Source organism: Abrus precatorius, unplaced genomic scaffold, assembly GCF_003935025.1.
Source record: "Abrus precatorius isolate BTA unplaced genomic scaffold, Abrus_2018 Scaffold1, whole genome shotgun sequence".
NCBI lineage: Eukaryota > Viridiplantae > Streptophyta > Magnoliopsida > Fabales > Fabaceae > Abrus > Abrus precatorius.
The window spans coordinates 3,845,709-3,862,847 of record NW_020874291.1 but is presented as its reverse complement, the minus strand read 5'-3'; the positions used below and the strand labels follow the sequence as shown (position 1 = coordinate 3,862,847).

General features: G+C 35.7%; 1 protein-coding gene across 2 annotated transcripts; it reads right to left on the bottom strand.

Moving 5' to 3' along the window:
- Positions 1-1,046: 1,046 nt before the first annotated feature.
- LOC113855680 lies at positions 1,047-15,559 on the bottom strand. 2 transcript variants are annotated; one of them, XM_027487312.1, is made up of 12 exons: positions 15,389-15,559; positions 14,411-14,660; positions 12,849-13,058; positions 4,514-4,594; positions 4,327-4,413; positions 4,139-4,234; positions 3,941-3,994; positions 3,210-3,843; positions 2,133-2,358; positions 1,900-1,948; positions 1,754-1,793; positions 1,047-1,489 (listed from the first exon to the last, which is right to left on the bottom strand). In XM_027487312.1, exons 2-12 carry the CDS (start codon positions 14,651-14,653, stop codon positions 1,332-1,334), a joined length of 1,878 nt encoding a protein of 625 aa, XP_027343113.1. In that variant the 5' UTR covers positions 14,654-14,660; positions 15,389-15,559; the 3' UTR covers positions 1,047-1,331. The 2 variants fall into 2 exon arrangements, with proteins under 2 accessions (XP_027343113.1, XP_027343121.1); XM_027487320.1 differs by lacking the exon at positions 1,900-1,948 and having other exon boundaries at positions 15,389-15,519.
- Between the last annotated feature and the right edge of the window lie 1,580 nt (positions 15,560-17,139).

Here is a 17,139-nt window from a genome sequence, read left to right as displayed (position 1 = left end):
TTTGTTTACTTTATTCATTCAGTTTTTAATTGCGTAATACCTTATTTTTGTCACGTTTAACTCTTCTAAATTATTTTCATTTCTCTTCTAATCAAAGCGGTGCTTTTTTCATTAGAAATGTTATTCAAAAGATTTATTTATACAAAAATTAGAAATAAAATAATTTTAACTACGAAGAAAAAAGTTTATTTAATTCAATTTTAATGTACATTTGTGTTGAAAGAAATATGCTACAAATAATAAATAAATGTCATAACATTCAATGCTTCAAAAAGTAATGGATTTCTAATATCATCAAATTTCATTTTTTTATAACATAAAATAATTAATATAATTATGTGAAATTACTCATTATCTTATTCTATTTAATAAATTATCACCTAATTCTTAAGATGATAAACAATTTTAAATGAATTAAAATAAATAGTGTGTTTGACAAGATACTACAGTTACCTAAAAGTCTGTTTTGTTAACTCAAAAGCTAGTTTAATAAAAATTGTTATGTTTGTTAAGGTAGGTGAAATAGCTAGTTACTAACATTTTTTTAAACACTAGCATTGTTTTAAATGCTATTTTCATCTATTAGATGAAAGTTTTTTTTTTTTTAATTTTTCTATTTTTTTTATAATTCTTCCTTTTTATCATTTTAATTTTTAAAACTTTATTACCTTTATTTCAACTTTTCTAAACCACTTTTGTCATTAAATCTTATTAAAATATACCGAACACAGTTACAGAAAATGTCAAATTTTTATAATTTGAGAAAAAAATATACACGTGTTGCATCATGAGCAGGTGGCATCACATGCTATGCAGAAAAATTTCTCGCTGCTCTGTTTTCCATAATAGAGGAGTCTCTTCAATCTTCTTTCTTTAAATTCCTATTATTTGAATCGGTGTTTTATCAAAGTGTAGGGTGTCGAAGCGTAACAGGATTTTTCTCATCAATGATGTGTGTAGCCAGAAGTGACAAATTTTACTGTTAATCCAGTTCGCGCTTTCAAATGTGATTTCCCAAATGCCAACCATAAAGAAATACAGGCACTAATAAATTCCTTTTATTTAACCAATTATTGACAATCGCTAGAATACAACAGAATGACCACATTGTACAATGAACAATCAACAATTGGAAAAGTACCATCGATATGATACCATGTTTCAGTGTGGACTTCAATTGTTTCCACGTGTTCAATATCATCTATTTGACAAGTGACTGACTGACAATACGAAATGTCAACCTTTACTCACCCAAATATCTTACAATGGAAATCTTGTATATAGCATACTTCCAGAAACAACTTTGCTGTCTTTCAGAATTGCTTTTTGAGCTAGCAAGCTATGCTTGAGCGTGATTCAAGGATGGACTTAGCTAACCACAATAAGCCAGGATCATTCCGCTTCAACACCAAGTAAGCTTCTTCCTTCCCAAGATTGTCAAACATAACATCTTCAGTGAAGCCAACCAAAATGAGAATTTCCAAGGCAGCTGCAGCAGTAAAAATGAAAAAGATAATGCTCATATTTACGCATATACAATATTAGCATCAACTACTGGAAAAATTTATTAATTTAAGAAATTGTTATATCTGCTTTGGTATTGCTATCTAGTGAAATCCGTTACATGGTATATTAGTTCTAAGTAGTTTATGATCCGGGCGCTGCCATTCAGATTTTACTACTGCACATAAGAAACTCTGTTGTACACAAGAAGCACTACTGAATTAAAACCCAATGGTCAAAAGATACAAACCTTCATTATTTACAATGTTCCTCTCAATGACTGAATTAGCCTGCAATCAGAATGTTCGTTATATAGAAATATAAATTTTTTTAAGGAAATCTTAGGATAAAGCAATGTCTCTGGTATCATGGCAAGAGGTAACAGATTATATATACCTTCCGTAATCTCTTGTATTTTTCCACCTCAGGGTGTTCAATCACATTCCTGCAATCAGATAAAGACAATGATACATGCAGAATAGAATGCCTACCGTCCTAACTACAAATAAAATTACTAAAAGTATTTTTTCTGAAATTTCTCAAATCTAAAGCCAAAGCAAGAGGGTGTCCATTCAACTCATAAAGGGTATCAATGCTCACTCAATCATCATCAGCATGAATAAGCATACCTAATTATTTTCAAGAGAGTTTGGAGGACTGAAGAAGCCTGTGTTGGACTAGCTGTACTTCTTAACATTTCCAGGGCCTTCAATAAACGGCTATAGACAGCAGCCGTGGTATCATTTATCCTCTGAAATTCTTGGTCATCAGGATCTGGCTCATCAGTTTGCAGGGTAGATAATTTTGGTGTGGGAACCACATCATCAGGATCAGGTTCTGCCATCACATTTATTTCTGCATAAGATTCACCCATGAGCAGGTTCCTTATACACATTTCTTTCATTAAATTAACATGTATCATTAAGGAAAATATGGAACCAACTGAAACAAATAACAGTTTGGACAGACTGGTAGTCGCTTGAAAGAAAAGAGAAGACAAAGTACTTAGTTTAGGCAATTAGAACAATTAGTTAGAGAAGATTAGTTAAATAATTAAATGGGGGTGGAAGAGAAGTAACAAGTATGGTAGTGATGTGATTCAGGGAGTTGTATTCTGAGAAGATCAAGCAAGTGCTCCATTGTCAGAAGGAAAACCTGTTGTAAAAGGGGAAAGCCTTAGAGGAGAGACCTCTCTCCCTATTCAGTTCATTTACAATCAAGCATAAATATCATTCTTGTCTTTCCAAGGCGAGTTCCTAATAGCAACACACAGTTTCTGATAGACCATGTTAGGTTGTACTTGCTGAAGGAGAAGGCTTGAGGCCATTGAAGGCTTATGTTAGGAAAAATAGAAAACAGACCAAATAATTCGGTGTTAGGCAGTTATGTCTTAAGGTATGATAGTTATGCTGTTAAATGGGTGGTGTGACAGACCTGCAGGGAGTTAATGTGTAAAGTTTGTTGTCTGTGGTGTTTTGAAGGAGGAAAGAGAAATTCTGTGTAGCTGATGTACCGTCCTTCAAATCAGGTCTACATACAAGATTGTTTTAGTAAAATATAATTATTTGTGTTCAATACTTGAGTTCAACAGTTTCTGTGTTTTAAATTGTTCTTTTCTGCTTCCAAGTCATCACTGTCAGGTTTACAAATGCCCATCCTTGACAAGATAAGCCTACATAGACTACTCATTTCTGGAGAAAAATTACCTGCAGCCAGAGCAATAGACTTCACAGATGTTTCTGAATCATCTGGCTCAGGATCATTAGATGTGTATGTTGCAGCCATATTCACGGTACTTGTCCCAGAATTCAAAGCTTGGGCTACACCAATATCATTAGGTTTTTGTACAAATACAGTTCTGCTATCAGTAATTCCTAAAGTAGTATCATAACCGACAGTTATATCATGATGAGAATCATCTGGATCTGGCTCGTCTTTTATTCCATTGATAATATTCATACTTTGATCACCAGGGTCAGGCTCACCATCAAGCTCTCTCTCAACAATCATGGGCATGTCAATATCTTTGATTTCTTTGGAGGCAGATATACAATCAGATTTTTCACTCATATTAAAACTAGAGTAATCAGGATCCAACTCTTGATTCACTTCAGACACTCCCAACTTGTAGGCAGAAACATTAGCCATCCGATGGTAAGCAGCAGCGATTGAAGATTCCCGAGCACTTATTAGCTTATCTGTCTCGTTACCTCCAAGTTTCTGAGAAATACTGCTAGCGTCTGCTACAAAATCATCTTCATAGACAGCAGAATTCCTCATTCCACTCAAAGTGTGGCTTGCAGATCTAGTCCAATCTAAACTAGCAGCTTCATGATTTAACTGCCAAAGAAATGAATTAAATCAACATACGGTGCTAAATCAGAGTATAATAATCGACTAACAGACAAATACTCAAGCCTGTGCCCTGTGCATCCACCTGCTTATCCAGAGCATAAAAGTTTGCATCATGTTCAGAGTATATCATGTGAGCCTGAAATAAAGCATGAGTTAGGTTGATAATTTCATTTGTCAAATAGAGAATCGTATTTCATGTTTTTTCCAAATTTTCTTATTTAAAATACGTATAGATCAATAAAAAATTCACATGATACATCCAGTGAATTATATAACTTACAAGTTCATGCAGTAGAGTTTTCTTGATCCTTTCATATTTCCTGAAGCCTTTGAGGTCATCAGTTCGAAGACGCAATGATATTTCCTCCCCATGATTCTGTAAATAAGAATGAAAACAAGAGAAATCAACTATAGGATATTGCTGGATACTTAAAATTTCATGTTTCCCCATCCTTAAGAATCCAATACCTTGTTAAAACCAAGAATGCATTTTGGGTTAACACCAACATAACCAATGGGAGCCATCTCAGTCATAATTCCTACACGCCAACGATGCTGTATAAGATGCAAATCAAAAACTTATTCAGAATACGTAGCATTTTGTCATTATAACAGTTATGTATTACCTAACTCAAAAATTAATTTGAGTGTGTACCTTGTTCATAACAGCAACAATTCCAGGATCTGCAGCCAGCATGTGCATTCTTTTAAGTGACTCAGAAGGGGGAGGATTCAGCTGAAGATAAGGGAAAGCATAATTCATCCATGATCAGTTGACTTTAGATTCAGTTTAAATAACTTGGCTCAAATACAAACACTAATAATTTTTATAATACATGACAATATCCAATAATATCTCTATCATATCTAGTCTCTCAGATTATCTATAGGATAAGTTTCATAGTTTCTCATTATCTCCTATTTCTTTAGTTTCCATGATTTCTAATATTTTATGAATTTTCATCACTTAGCCTATGATAGTATAAATAAGGGTTGGTGATTTAGCTTTTATGTATCATAACCACACATTTTAACAAATTACACTACAACATTTCAACATCAATTTCATAGTATTTTGTCTCTAATTGCTCCCTCTATACCTAAAGCCATAATTTATTATAGGATCAAAGCAATACCATTCTCTATAACCTGCCCCACCACTAATGTGCTATCACTTCCCAAAACCTAGAGCTAATTTTATTTCCATGCTGTTATCCCTCATAGCGATCTCTGTTTTGCTGTCACAGTCTGTCACTGCTGTTGCTTTGTCTCGGATTCCCTTTGTGCCTTCATTGCACAGATATTCTCTTCCGCTGATACCTACCACCTTTGATTTCTGATCAACGACCCCAACAGGAGTGTCACTCTTTCATCAGTCTATGGGCTTCATTTAGACTATACATGCACTCTCACGCATATTTTTAGTAATACAAATAGTAGCTCTGTCTTCATGTGGTGGAACATGAGCACCAAACACCACCTTCCCAGCCACCATTCATGGAAGACATCTAGCAGTTTTGACCATCATTAAGCCCAATAACAGCTATCGGTGAAGTCCTCAGGCAAAAATCTAGGCACCTTCATGGCATCCATCTAGCAGTAACCTTCATTGCTTCTACACTATTGGTCAAAACTAGAATCACCATCAGAAGATTCATTTTAGTCATTTTTGGCCTAGACACAACAGCACCGCTATTACTGTAGCTGTTAGCATTAATTGCGGACAAATTGTGAGTGCCCAGCCTTCATTTTGAGCCCAATTTGTTGAGTGTCCAGCCTTCACTATGCACATATATCTGGTCAAGTGCATGACACCTAGTCTTCTCAACCAATATCTTGATAGAACCTTGATGAGGACCCAAAAGGCAATGTTGGGCCAAGGAAATGTTAGTCCAGGAAGCAATTACACAGCCCAAAGAATGGCTTGTCTATGTGAGGAGGAGAAAGAAGAAATCAGAGAAGGACAATTGAAATGTTGAGCTGGCATAGTTAGTTAGGGAGAGGGAATAATATTCCATTATTTAGGCATGATGAGGCGATGGGTAGGAGGATATGATGATTCTGTTTTTTGGTATTGCAGGATAGAGAAGCATTTGCTCTCTATTAGGAGGTGTTGCTCTCCTAGTGCATTTTGTTCTATTATGTTCGTTACTTGGTATCAATAATATTCTTCCCAATTTTGCAGTCCTTTATTTGTTTCTGTTCCCTTCTATTTGTGTTCGTGTTTGTGTGGGTTGCATCAGTGGTCTGATCTGCCAGATCCTTGGACGGTGGATGCCACCTAAGAAGAAAAAACAGATAAGGTCAGTATCAGAATCAGCTGAGTCGAAGACAGGAGATTCAGTGATGGATTCTAGGCTGGAGATTGTAGAAAGAGAACTTTCGGGGATGAGAACATCAATGGAGGTGATGCATCTCCAGGCTCAGGAACATCAGAAAGCTATAGAGGCGATGAGAAAGGAGAATGCCAAGACCCAATCGAATATCTTAGAAATGCTGTCAAAGCACTCAGAACGAAATAGCAGAGAGTCGGAAGATGAAGGAGAAAGCTCCAAGAACCAGAAGGGTCCAGGCAGCAACTCACTAGAGAAGTCGCCAGGGAGCAGTGGATTGGGCCTTAAGAAGTTACAAGGCGAAGCACTGGATGAGTTTCGTAAGTCAGTTAAAAAGGTTGAACTACCCATGTTCAATGGGGATGACCCTGTGGGTTGGATTTCTAGGGCAGAGGTCTACATCCAAGTTCAGGAGACTAGCGATCAAGTCCGTGTCAATTTGGCACAACTCTGTATGGAAGGGGTGATGGAGACCAAGCCTTGAGAGATCATGAACAAGAGTCAAAGGACAAGGAGCCCAGTGAGCCCAATACATTTCAAGGACTTGGAAGCCCAATAACAAGAGCAAGAACCAAAAAGATTAAGGAGACCCTTTAACAAGCCATGATCACATTATTTGGAGAGGAGCCAACATGAATCAAGAGAGGCCCAAAATGGTGAATTGCATTCAAGAGTTAGAAGAGTGATGGCTTAAAGTACGCAAGGAAAACCCAATGCTTATTTTTGGCGTGCACATGTTTTTGTTTTGGAACTTGGTTTTTTTTTTTTTAATAATGGGCTAATATGTTAAATGGTCCAATTCCTTTAAGTTTGTAGCTGAACTAGGAGTGCCAAAAACAGCCATTGAGGGTTATTATTTTAATTAATTATGAGCTGAATAATGCCTAGGTGGACCATCCGTTGATTGGCTGTATTATTGAGAGAGAGAGCGGTGCTTTTAGTTGCCTATTTCGGTTACAAAATGATCATTAAGTGAAACTTGATGAGTGGAGCTTAATGGGACTTTGAATAAACATTATTGTTGTAATAATTTCAGCCACTAACTCATTGCTTAAGGGTGAGTGGCACAAAGTTGAATGGATGATCAATTTAAATGAAAATTCAGCCTTGGCAAACTTAGAGAGTGATTCTCTAGATTTCTTGAGTGATTCAAGAACCTAAGTTTATCAAAGGATATTCACCCCCTTTGTGTGCATGTCTAACCTAGTGAAAGAGTGATTCTTTCATTCCATTTCCAATTTTCCCCAATTCCCACATGATTGAACCCTAATTCCCCTTTTTTCCAAAATTCGAATTTCAACTAGAAAGGAAACCTAAACTTTCTAATTTTTATAAATTCTGCATTTTATTTCCTTAATTATCATCACCACATCATTTTCTTTCCATTTTCGTTTCCCTAATAAGGAAACGCAAATTTTTCCTTTTTAATAACTCAATTTTGCATTTTTTCTTTTCAACTTAATCCCAATCAATTAAAGACTCAATTATCGTGAATAATTCTTCCCCAATTCTTTCAGAATTTTGAATTTCTCCAAGGTCCAAACCCTAAAGGTCCAATTATTCCCAATTTGCCATTGAGAAACACATCAAGGGGGGACCATACATTTTTTCAACTCTGTGATGAATGAAGAAGAGGACAGGACATGAGAACAATTTAAAAGAGCTTTGCTGGATAGATATGGAGGTTTGGAGGAGGAGAATGCCTACGATCAATTGACAGCACTTCGTCAGGTTGGAGATGTCAACCTGTACATTAGAGACTTCAAATTTTTTATTGCACAAGTACCTAAAATCCCAGAACAACAGTATTTTGCTTATTTCCTTCACGGCTTGAAGGAGGAGATTAGAAGCAAGGTACAAAGCCTGCACGTGTTGGGGACGCTTTCCAGAGCTCACCTAATGAACGTGACGAGGGCGGTAGAGATGGAGTTGCAGGTGAAGAGCAAAACTGTAAATTCATATGGGAAGGGAGACTCACATGCGGGGTCACAGTGGCATACGAGATCCAACATGAATGTCAATGCTAAGAACCCAACAAGTGAGGACTGTGGTGTAAAAAGCTATGGGTTTGGAAGTGGTACTAATGGGCCTGGTTCTAATCATAAAAGAATTTTTCGACAGATCCACACATGGGCCAAAGGATAGAGGATTTAAACATTTATCCTATAATGATTTGCTGGAACGTAAGCAAAAAAGCCTGTGCTTTAAGTGTGGAGGTGTGTATTCTCCCCAGTACATATGTCCAAAAAAGCATTTGCGAATTATGTTAGCTGATGATGTGGAGACGAGGAAAAGACATCGCAACTGAGGAATACTACGCATCCGAAGAAGAAGAACACGATGGGGAGTGCAATGTACTTAGTCTGTTATTGCTATCGCAATCAAAAGGGGAACAGCCCCAAACAATCAAATTGGAAGTAGGGTTCATGGAATCCTAGTATTTGTGCTTGTTGACAGTGGAGCAACGCACAATTTCATCTCTCAGAGGCTTGTCGAGGCGCTAGGATGGAGAAAAGTAACAACGAAGAACATGCAGATTCTGATGGGAGATGGAAGAAAAACCAAAACGAATGGCATATGTAAAGGGCTCGAAGTGGAATTGGAGAGCATGCGTTGCATGGTGGATGCCTTACTATTTGACCTCGAAGACATGGATATGATTTTGGGGATTTCTTGGTTAGTTAGGGGGAGATGATAGTGGATTGGAAACTCCAAACAATGAAGATTAATGTAGGGGGAACCTTAGTGCTATTACAAGGAGCGCAAGATGTGCGTTTGGCCCATATGGAGTTAAAGGGCGTCGTGGTTGAGGATTCTAGGTGGGGCGTTGGCGAGAGGATGGCTGCGAAAGACAATAGCACCAAGGGAAAAGAATCAGAGTTGATGCATCTAAACTCGCAACAGAAGGAAGAGTTAGAAATGGTTTTGAACAAATTTGAGGCCATTTTTCAAGAACCCAGAGGGCTTCACCCTAAGAGGGCCCAATCCCACCACATAACTCTTCTACCTAACCATGGCCCAATTAATGTGCGCGTATCGGTACGCATACCACCAGAAGGATGAAATAGAGAAGCAGGTCAGGGAGCTATTAGAAAATGGAGTTATTCGTCCCAGCCAAAGTGCGTTTTCCAGCCCAATTATATTGGTTCATAAGAAGGATCAGCCGTGGCGCATGTACGTAGACTACAGAGCTTTGAATAAAGTGACAATTCTGGACAAATTTCCTATGCCTGTGATAGAAGAGTTGTTGGATGAAACTTCACAGGGCTAAATTCTTTTCGAAATTGGATCTTAAATCCAGATACACCAGGTGCGGATGTAGGAGGAGGACATCCCAAAAACGGCTTTTAGGACGCACGAGGGACATTATGAATATCTTGTAATGCCCTTTGGGCTAATGAATGCACCATCCACATTTCAGGCTTTGATGAACAACATATTTCATGGAAGGCTCAAAAGGTACCTGCTTATTTTCTTTGACGATATCTTAATTTACAGTTCGAATTGGGAGTTTCATTTGGAGCAATTAGAGGACGTATTGGAGGTTATAAGGGCTCATCAACTTTTTGCTAACAAGAAAAAGTGTTTGTTTGCTCAGAAAAGTGTTGAGTACCTAGGACACATCATTTCAGACCAGGGAGTTGCGGTAGATCCTTAGAAGGTACAAGGAGTGTTAGATTGGCCCAATCCTTGGAATGTTAAAGGAGTAAGGGGTTTTCTCGGCCTCACAGATACTATAGGATGTTTATTAGAGAGTATAGGAAGGTGGCTAAACCATTAACAAAACTTACCAAAAAGGATTCATTCAAATGGAATGAGGCAGCTCAAGGTGCTCTTGTGTTGGCCTTGCCAAATTTTGCTGAAGAGTTCACAGTGGAGTGTGATGCTTCTAGATTAGGAGTGGGGGCCATTCTCATGCAAAAGAAGCATCCAATCGTGTTTTTTAGTAAGGCATTGGGGGTGAAGAATCTGAGCAAGTCAGCATATGAAAAAGAGTTAATGGCCATCGCTTTGGCAGTTAATCATTGGCGGCTATATCTTTTGGGCAGGAAACTTGTGGTAGCCACGGATCATAAGAGCCTAAAACAACTACTTCAACAAAAGGTGATCACAGGAAATCAGCAAAACTGGATGATGGAACTCCTTGGCTATAATTTTGACATTGTGTACAAGCCTGGAATTGAAAAAAGAGGGGTGGATGCATTATCAAGGAGGAAGAGAATGGGGAAGTACGAGTGTTAACATAAGTACGTGTTAACATACTACCCATTGTGGTTAGATATCCAAGAAGTTATTGCAGAGGTGCATGAAGATGTAGGCTAAAGGAGATTATTGAGCATTTGAAAGCAGGGAGAGAGGATCATACTGGGTTCAGTTACAAACAAGGCATCCTATTTTATAAGGATAGGCTAGTTATTTCAGAAAAGTCTCCTTGGATCTCCAAGTTATTGGAAGAATACCACTCAACACCTCAAGGAGGACATTCGGAGTATTATAGAACGTACCAGAGGATGGCAGCCAACCTGAAGTGGAGAGGAATGAAGAACACTATACATGCCAAAGACAAAAATATCTAGCCACATCACCAGGGGGTTTGTTGCAACCATTGACCATACCGGAGAGAATTTGGGAGGATGTTTCAATGAATTTCATAACGGGGCTGCCACGATCTAAGGGGTATAATGCTGTTTTTGTAGTGGTGGATAGATTATCTAAATACAGTCATTTCATCCCTTTGAAACACCCATATACCGCAAAGATGTTGGCTGAGGTGTTTGTGCGTGAAATAGTGCGATTACATGGAGTGCCCAAGTCAATTGTGAATGACAGAGACCCCATCTTTACAAGTCAATTATGGAAGGAGTTCTTTAGGCTACAAGGAACTACGTTAAGCATGAGCACGGCCTACCATCCGCAAACGGATGGTCAAACCGAGGTGATTAATAGGTGTTAGGAGACTTACTTGTGTTGCTTTATAACAGATCAGCCTAAAGAGTGGGTTCATTGGCTTCCGTGGGCTGAATATTGGTATAATACCACATTTCATGCCTCCACTCAAGTCACTCCTTTTGAAGTGGTATATGGCAGGAAACCTCCTTTAATCCGGGGAACTCAAGGAGAGATAAGGGTTGAGGCAGTGCAGAAGGAACTGTTGGAACGTGATGAGGCTTTGAAACAGCTGAGAGAGCAATTGCAGAAGGCACAAGAGCGCATGAAAGCCCAGGCAGACCTCAAACGACAGGAATGAAGCTTTGACATAGGAGAATGGGTGTTCTTGAAGCTGAAACCTCACAGGCAGAAGTCAGTTCATACAAGAATCAATCCCAAGCTCTCAGCAAGGTACTACGGGCCATTTGAAGTAATTGGTAAGGTAGGGGCAGTAGCCTATCGTCTTAAGTTACCAGAAACAAGCAGGATACAGCCAGTTTTTCACGTATCCTTGCTTAAAAAGGCAGTGGGGAACTACCAGGTACAACCTGAGCTACCTGCAGCAGGTTTAGGGGAAGCAGGAGAAGACATTTGGACTCCTGCGACTGTGTTGCCTTCAAGGGTGATTGATAAACATGGTGAAAAGGTGAGACAGTGGTTGATTCAGTGGACAGACAAACCAGTAGAGGAGGCTACATGGGAGAATGCAACTGACATTCGGAGTCAATTTCTGCAGCTGCATCTTGAGGACAAGATTCTTTTTGATGGAGGGGGAAATGATGAGGACCCAAAAGGCAATGTTGGGCCAAAGGAAATGTTAGTCCAGGAAGCAGTTACACAGCCCAAAGAATGGCTTGTCTATGTGAGAAAGAAGAAATCAGAGAAGGACAAATGAAATGCTGAGCTGGCAGAGTTAGTTAGGGAGAGTGAATAATATTCCCTTATTTAGGCATGATGAGGCGAGGGGTAGGAGGATATGATGATTCTGTTTTTTGGTATTGCAGGATAGAGAAGCATTTGCTCTTTATTAGGAGCCTAGCTCTGGGGTATTAGAAGGTGTTGCTCTCCTAGTGCATTTTGTTCTATTCTGTCCGTTACCTGTTATCAATAATATTCTTTCCAATTTTGCAATCCTTTATTTGTTTCTGTTCCCTTCTATTTGTGTTTGTGGTTGTGTGGGTTGCATCAAACCTGATTGTTGGTCATCTAAACATGTGGTGTAGCCCATGTTATCTTTAGAGAAAGGTTTAATTATAACAAGCTCAAGGCTTAGCTATAACTTGAGGGGGAACATTATAATATATGAAAATATCCAATAAAATCTCTATCATATCTTAGATTATCTTTAATATTAGTTTCCATCTTTTTTTCTCATGATTTGTTTCCTCATTTTGCTAGGATTATGATTAGTATAAATAAGGGTTAGTGTTTTAGGCTTAATATATCATATCATCATCACATTGTAACAAATCATATCATATCAAGTCAATATCAATTTCACTGTATTTTGTTCTATTCTCTAGCTTTATGACTAAAACCTTAAAATTTAAAAAATAATCATATAGTAAATTGATACTTATACTATAAGAATTTTTATATTTATTTTACCAAAACACCATATCAGTAATAATAATGTCTATGAATAAGTACGGAGTGATAAAAGATAAATATCAGAGGTGCATGATTCTTTACTTGAGTGAAAACATTAATAATACAGAAAAATAATACCTCTAATCCCTGAATTTCAAGTGTGCGGAATTCACAAAATATATAGGGCCCTTGTGGAAGTTTCAATGGAAGAGAAGGTCCATGTGAAATTCTCTGTTTCATTCTTTTTTCCTCCTCCTCAAATCCAGCTATTCTTAAATTTGCTTTTTCATTTTGTAGAACCTCTTCAACCTCATTTGTAGATACGCCCATCATTATAATAGACCTGGCCTGGAAAGAAAAAATAGTGACTTAAACAATAAGCTAAATAATTTATTCAACACATCCACCATTCCCAGTGGTAACACAGTGCTAATCACAAGCATAAATAGAATGAAGCAGGACTTTTATTTGGAAAAGCAATTCAATGAATCCTTATGAAGAAAACAATTAGGTTAATAACAAAAAGATTACTTTTGTTGCACTCAAAAGTGTTTCTAAACAGAAACGCTAATTGGAAGAGAGTGCATTGTATTTTACCTTTTAATCAAATAACCTAACATGATATACCCAATACTTTCTTCCATATTTAAAAAATTGAGTCCAGTAGCAATCCAAAATGGAGGAAATAAACATAGTTATCAATCTTGGATAGCTCCGCGTAGCAACCAATACAAAAACTGCTAAGGCGGGATAGTGAATAGCAAATGGCTGCTGTTTAGAAATTTTAGATACAAATTAAATAAATAATACTATATATATAAATGCTAAAAAAATTAAGAAAAAGAAGTCAAAATGTATGAAATGTTCATAATTAAAAATAAAAGGTTAAAGGTCTTAAGCAAAACATACAAGTAAATAAAAATAAAAAATCCGACAAAACAGTGTCTTTTTTATAGTGGCCTATGGCCACTCTGCGATTCCACTATAGCACCGCTATTGATAAGTATGGAAATAAACATAAAATAGTTGGTGGACTAGTAATAAGAACAGAAACACTCACTAGACAAAAAATGGAAATATATGGATAATCTTATTATTAATCATTGTTATACCAAGGAAAGTAGGGAAGAACAATCGCAGCTGAGATATTTCCAAGTGAAATGTTCACTACAAAGAGTAAATCTCCCTCAAGAATGGCTACAGCCAATGCAAAAGATATTCCCAAATGCCACCCTCCCCCAAGACAAATAAGTCTATAACACACCACCTATATGCCAACTTTTACTCATTCACAATGTTCTCTTGCAGCTCACCATTCTTCCCACTTAACTTAATTTGGAACTCATGTCACAACCACCTTTGGGCCACCTCTTGGATATATGACAAATGGGTTCAAGGCTCAGATTCCTATTTCATATCAAATAGAATAGTAAAACCACTCAACTCAGCTGAAGAATATGTGTCGAAGGCCAACAATCAATTGCTTATCATCTATAATAAGAATAGAGGTTCTCGCCTAAGGACTCAATGATAGTTTAGTTCAAATATGAAAAATATTTAAACTTGCATTTTAGGTAACATAGAACAAATTATAAAATTATTGTGGAAAACCAGTTAATACTAGGCAAAATTTTATAAAACACTAAAATCTATATTCATGTGAGTGAACCTCACAAAGAACCATATTTTACTGCCAATACCTCAGTAATTGAAGTTTCTTGCAAACTTAAAAGTGCATGCTCCGTTGAAAAGGGGGCTATGAGTTTTGATGTTCTGCCAGAAGTCTGTGGAACAATGAGCCGCATGGTATCTTCTTGGATATTTGTTAGCATTTGTAATTCCTGCCCTAGATCCTTCACAGTGGCACCTATATTCATCTCTACAACAAACTTCTTTCCCCTCCATGTAACAGAGATGTTAAGTTGGCTTGATTGGTGTTGCATATTTGGTCTACAAGAATTAAAAGAATCAAAACATGTCTTGGAATTTTCCACTGATTATATTTTTGGTGATACAAACAATTCTTTGAAAGCAATATCATACACAACAAACATCTCTCTCTCTCTCTCTCTCTCTCTCTCTCTCTCTCTCTCTCTCTCTCTCTCTCTCTCTCTCTCTGTGTGTGTGTGTGTTTGTGTGTAGGGATACCCTTAAGGTGAACTTTCAACGTAAATTTACCTCAATCAAAAGCCTTTAAAAAATTTTCCCTCCCCATCTGAGTGCCAAACTGCCAACACTTGGAAAATATATATATACATTGATTAAAATCGAAGTGTTCAAAACTCTTCCAAGGCGACTACGGATCCCAACTCAAAAACTTCTCATAAATTGAACCATAATCTATATCAAGTTACACAATTAGATACATCAGAACCAAAATTGACAAAATTTAACCATGCTTACGAATCAAACCCAAAACGAGTAACAATAATTCCACAAATTTTAAATGAAAGTCACTCCTTCCACAACCAAATTCAAGAAAATTGAAGAAACCCATGGGAGAATTCGTAATCCGAAACCGTCCTTAAACCACAAACCAGACCCCAACAACTTTGAAACAAAATCAACAGCAAGTAATAATAGTATAGATAAAAAGAGAAAGGTTTTTCGTTCAATAACTTTGACATGGTAAATATTGAAATGGAAGTATCGAATAAGCAGAAAGAGGATTGAATTACCTGAAACAAAGAAGTGGAAGAAAAGAAAGAGTTGAAAAAATTGAAAGTTTGGGGAAAAGTTGAAGAAAGGTCAATAAATATAGCAGAGGGAGATGAACGTGTGCGCTGACGCATAACCTCACCTCACCCCCTCCAACAATCCATATGCTTATTTTTGCATACGTTGTTAACCAGTTTTGCTTGCAGTATTATTAAATTAAATTAAAAAATTTGAATAATTAATTAAAAGGTTATATATGATTAATTTTAAATTTTATAACTTTAACTAATACGCATTATAATTATTAATAATAAATATTTTATAAAATTAAAATAAATAAAGAGACAAATTTTTAAATTAAAAAATAAATCAACTTAAATTAATATTAAATTAAAATATATTATATAAAAATATAATAAATTTTAAAAGCAGTATTTTTATACAGCTCTAAAAATGCTCTTATTTGAATATTAACACTCAGAAATTAGATATATAAGTAAATAAATGCTTAATAGAAAAAAAAATACTTAGCATAATTTAAAAAATAAAGACTAAAATTTAAACAATATATATATATATATATATATATATATAATTTTAACTATATGGAAAAATCAAGTAACATAGTAAATTTAAAAAAAAAATTCTTCTTATTTTATCATTTAATTAAAAAAATTTAATTAAATTTTAGAATAGTATTGTTTGTTATAGTGTAACTATGAACTATAAATTATCATTCAAAGGATAAGCAGGATTGTTCTTAATTTGATAAACTAACAGTTTTGTGGTAGGTCTGAGCATATGATTGTTCCTAGTTTGATAGAGATACAACGTAATGTTAAATGGACTCTCCCTTAGAAAAACAATTTAAACTCAATGTTGATGGATTAACTTTTAGAAAATTGAAATTTACTGACTGTAGTGGTCTTATTTGAAACAGTAAGGCAAGTTTGTTACTGGCTACTATAGCTCTTTAGAGGCTTGCTCTCCCCTAGTAGTCAAACTATGGAGTATCTATTGGGATATCCCGCTTGTTATTTTGTTATTAGTAAAAATATTCACTTCATTTAGATAGAATATGACTCTTTGGATGTAATTTTCCTAATTGTAAACTTTCATCCCTACTCTTATCCCCTTTATTTTGTGATTAGGGAGATTAGATTACTATCGTCTAAAGTTGAATTTATTAAGTTTAGTCATTCTCTTTGAAAAGGCTTGCTAAGTGTGGGTCTCAAGCTGGTTTCGTGTTTTTCTATTTTAATAAACCCCCACCCTCCTTAGTCCCTTTCCTTAGGATGGATGCGTTGAGATTTGCCTTTTCTAGGCTAATATATATATATATATATATATATATATATATATATATATATATATATATATATATATATATATATATAATTGATATATATATATATCAATTATAAGAGAGATGTTGAAAGTTGTTGTACAAAGATTAAGTATTTAATAACAAAAAAATTAATTGTTAATATATAATTTTTAAAAATTAAGGTATATTTTTTTAATTTATAAATATTACAAATTTTGTCTTGAATTTAATGTTAAGAAATCTACTTATTCAATTATATTTATTTTATGTGAAGTTATTGAATAATTAATATAAATGAAGTTAAAAAATTTTATTGTAACTTTTAAAATTGTAAGTAAATATGTAAAAAAATTAGTTAATTTAAAAATCTAATTATATAATTAATTATATAAATTAAACAATTAAAAATATATACTTATGTTTATGTAATAATTTTTTTATTGG

Excerpts from the sequence above, each read along its gene's own strand:
- LOC113855680 (XM_027487312.1), bottom strand. The coding sequence starts at position 14,653 with ATGCAACACCAATCAAGCCAACTTAACATCTCTGTTACATGGAGGGGA. Across the intron at positions 3,844-3,940 it reads TTTATGCTCTGGATAAGCAG|TTAAATCATGAAGCTGCTAG; the intron begins GTGGATGCACAG and ends TTTCTTTGGCAG. Across the intron at positions 1,794-1,899 it reads AATACAAGAGATTACGGAAG|GCTAATTCAGTCATTGAGAG; the intron begins GTATATATAATC and ends TTCTGATTGCAG.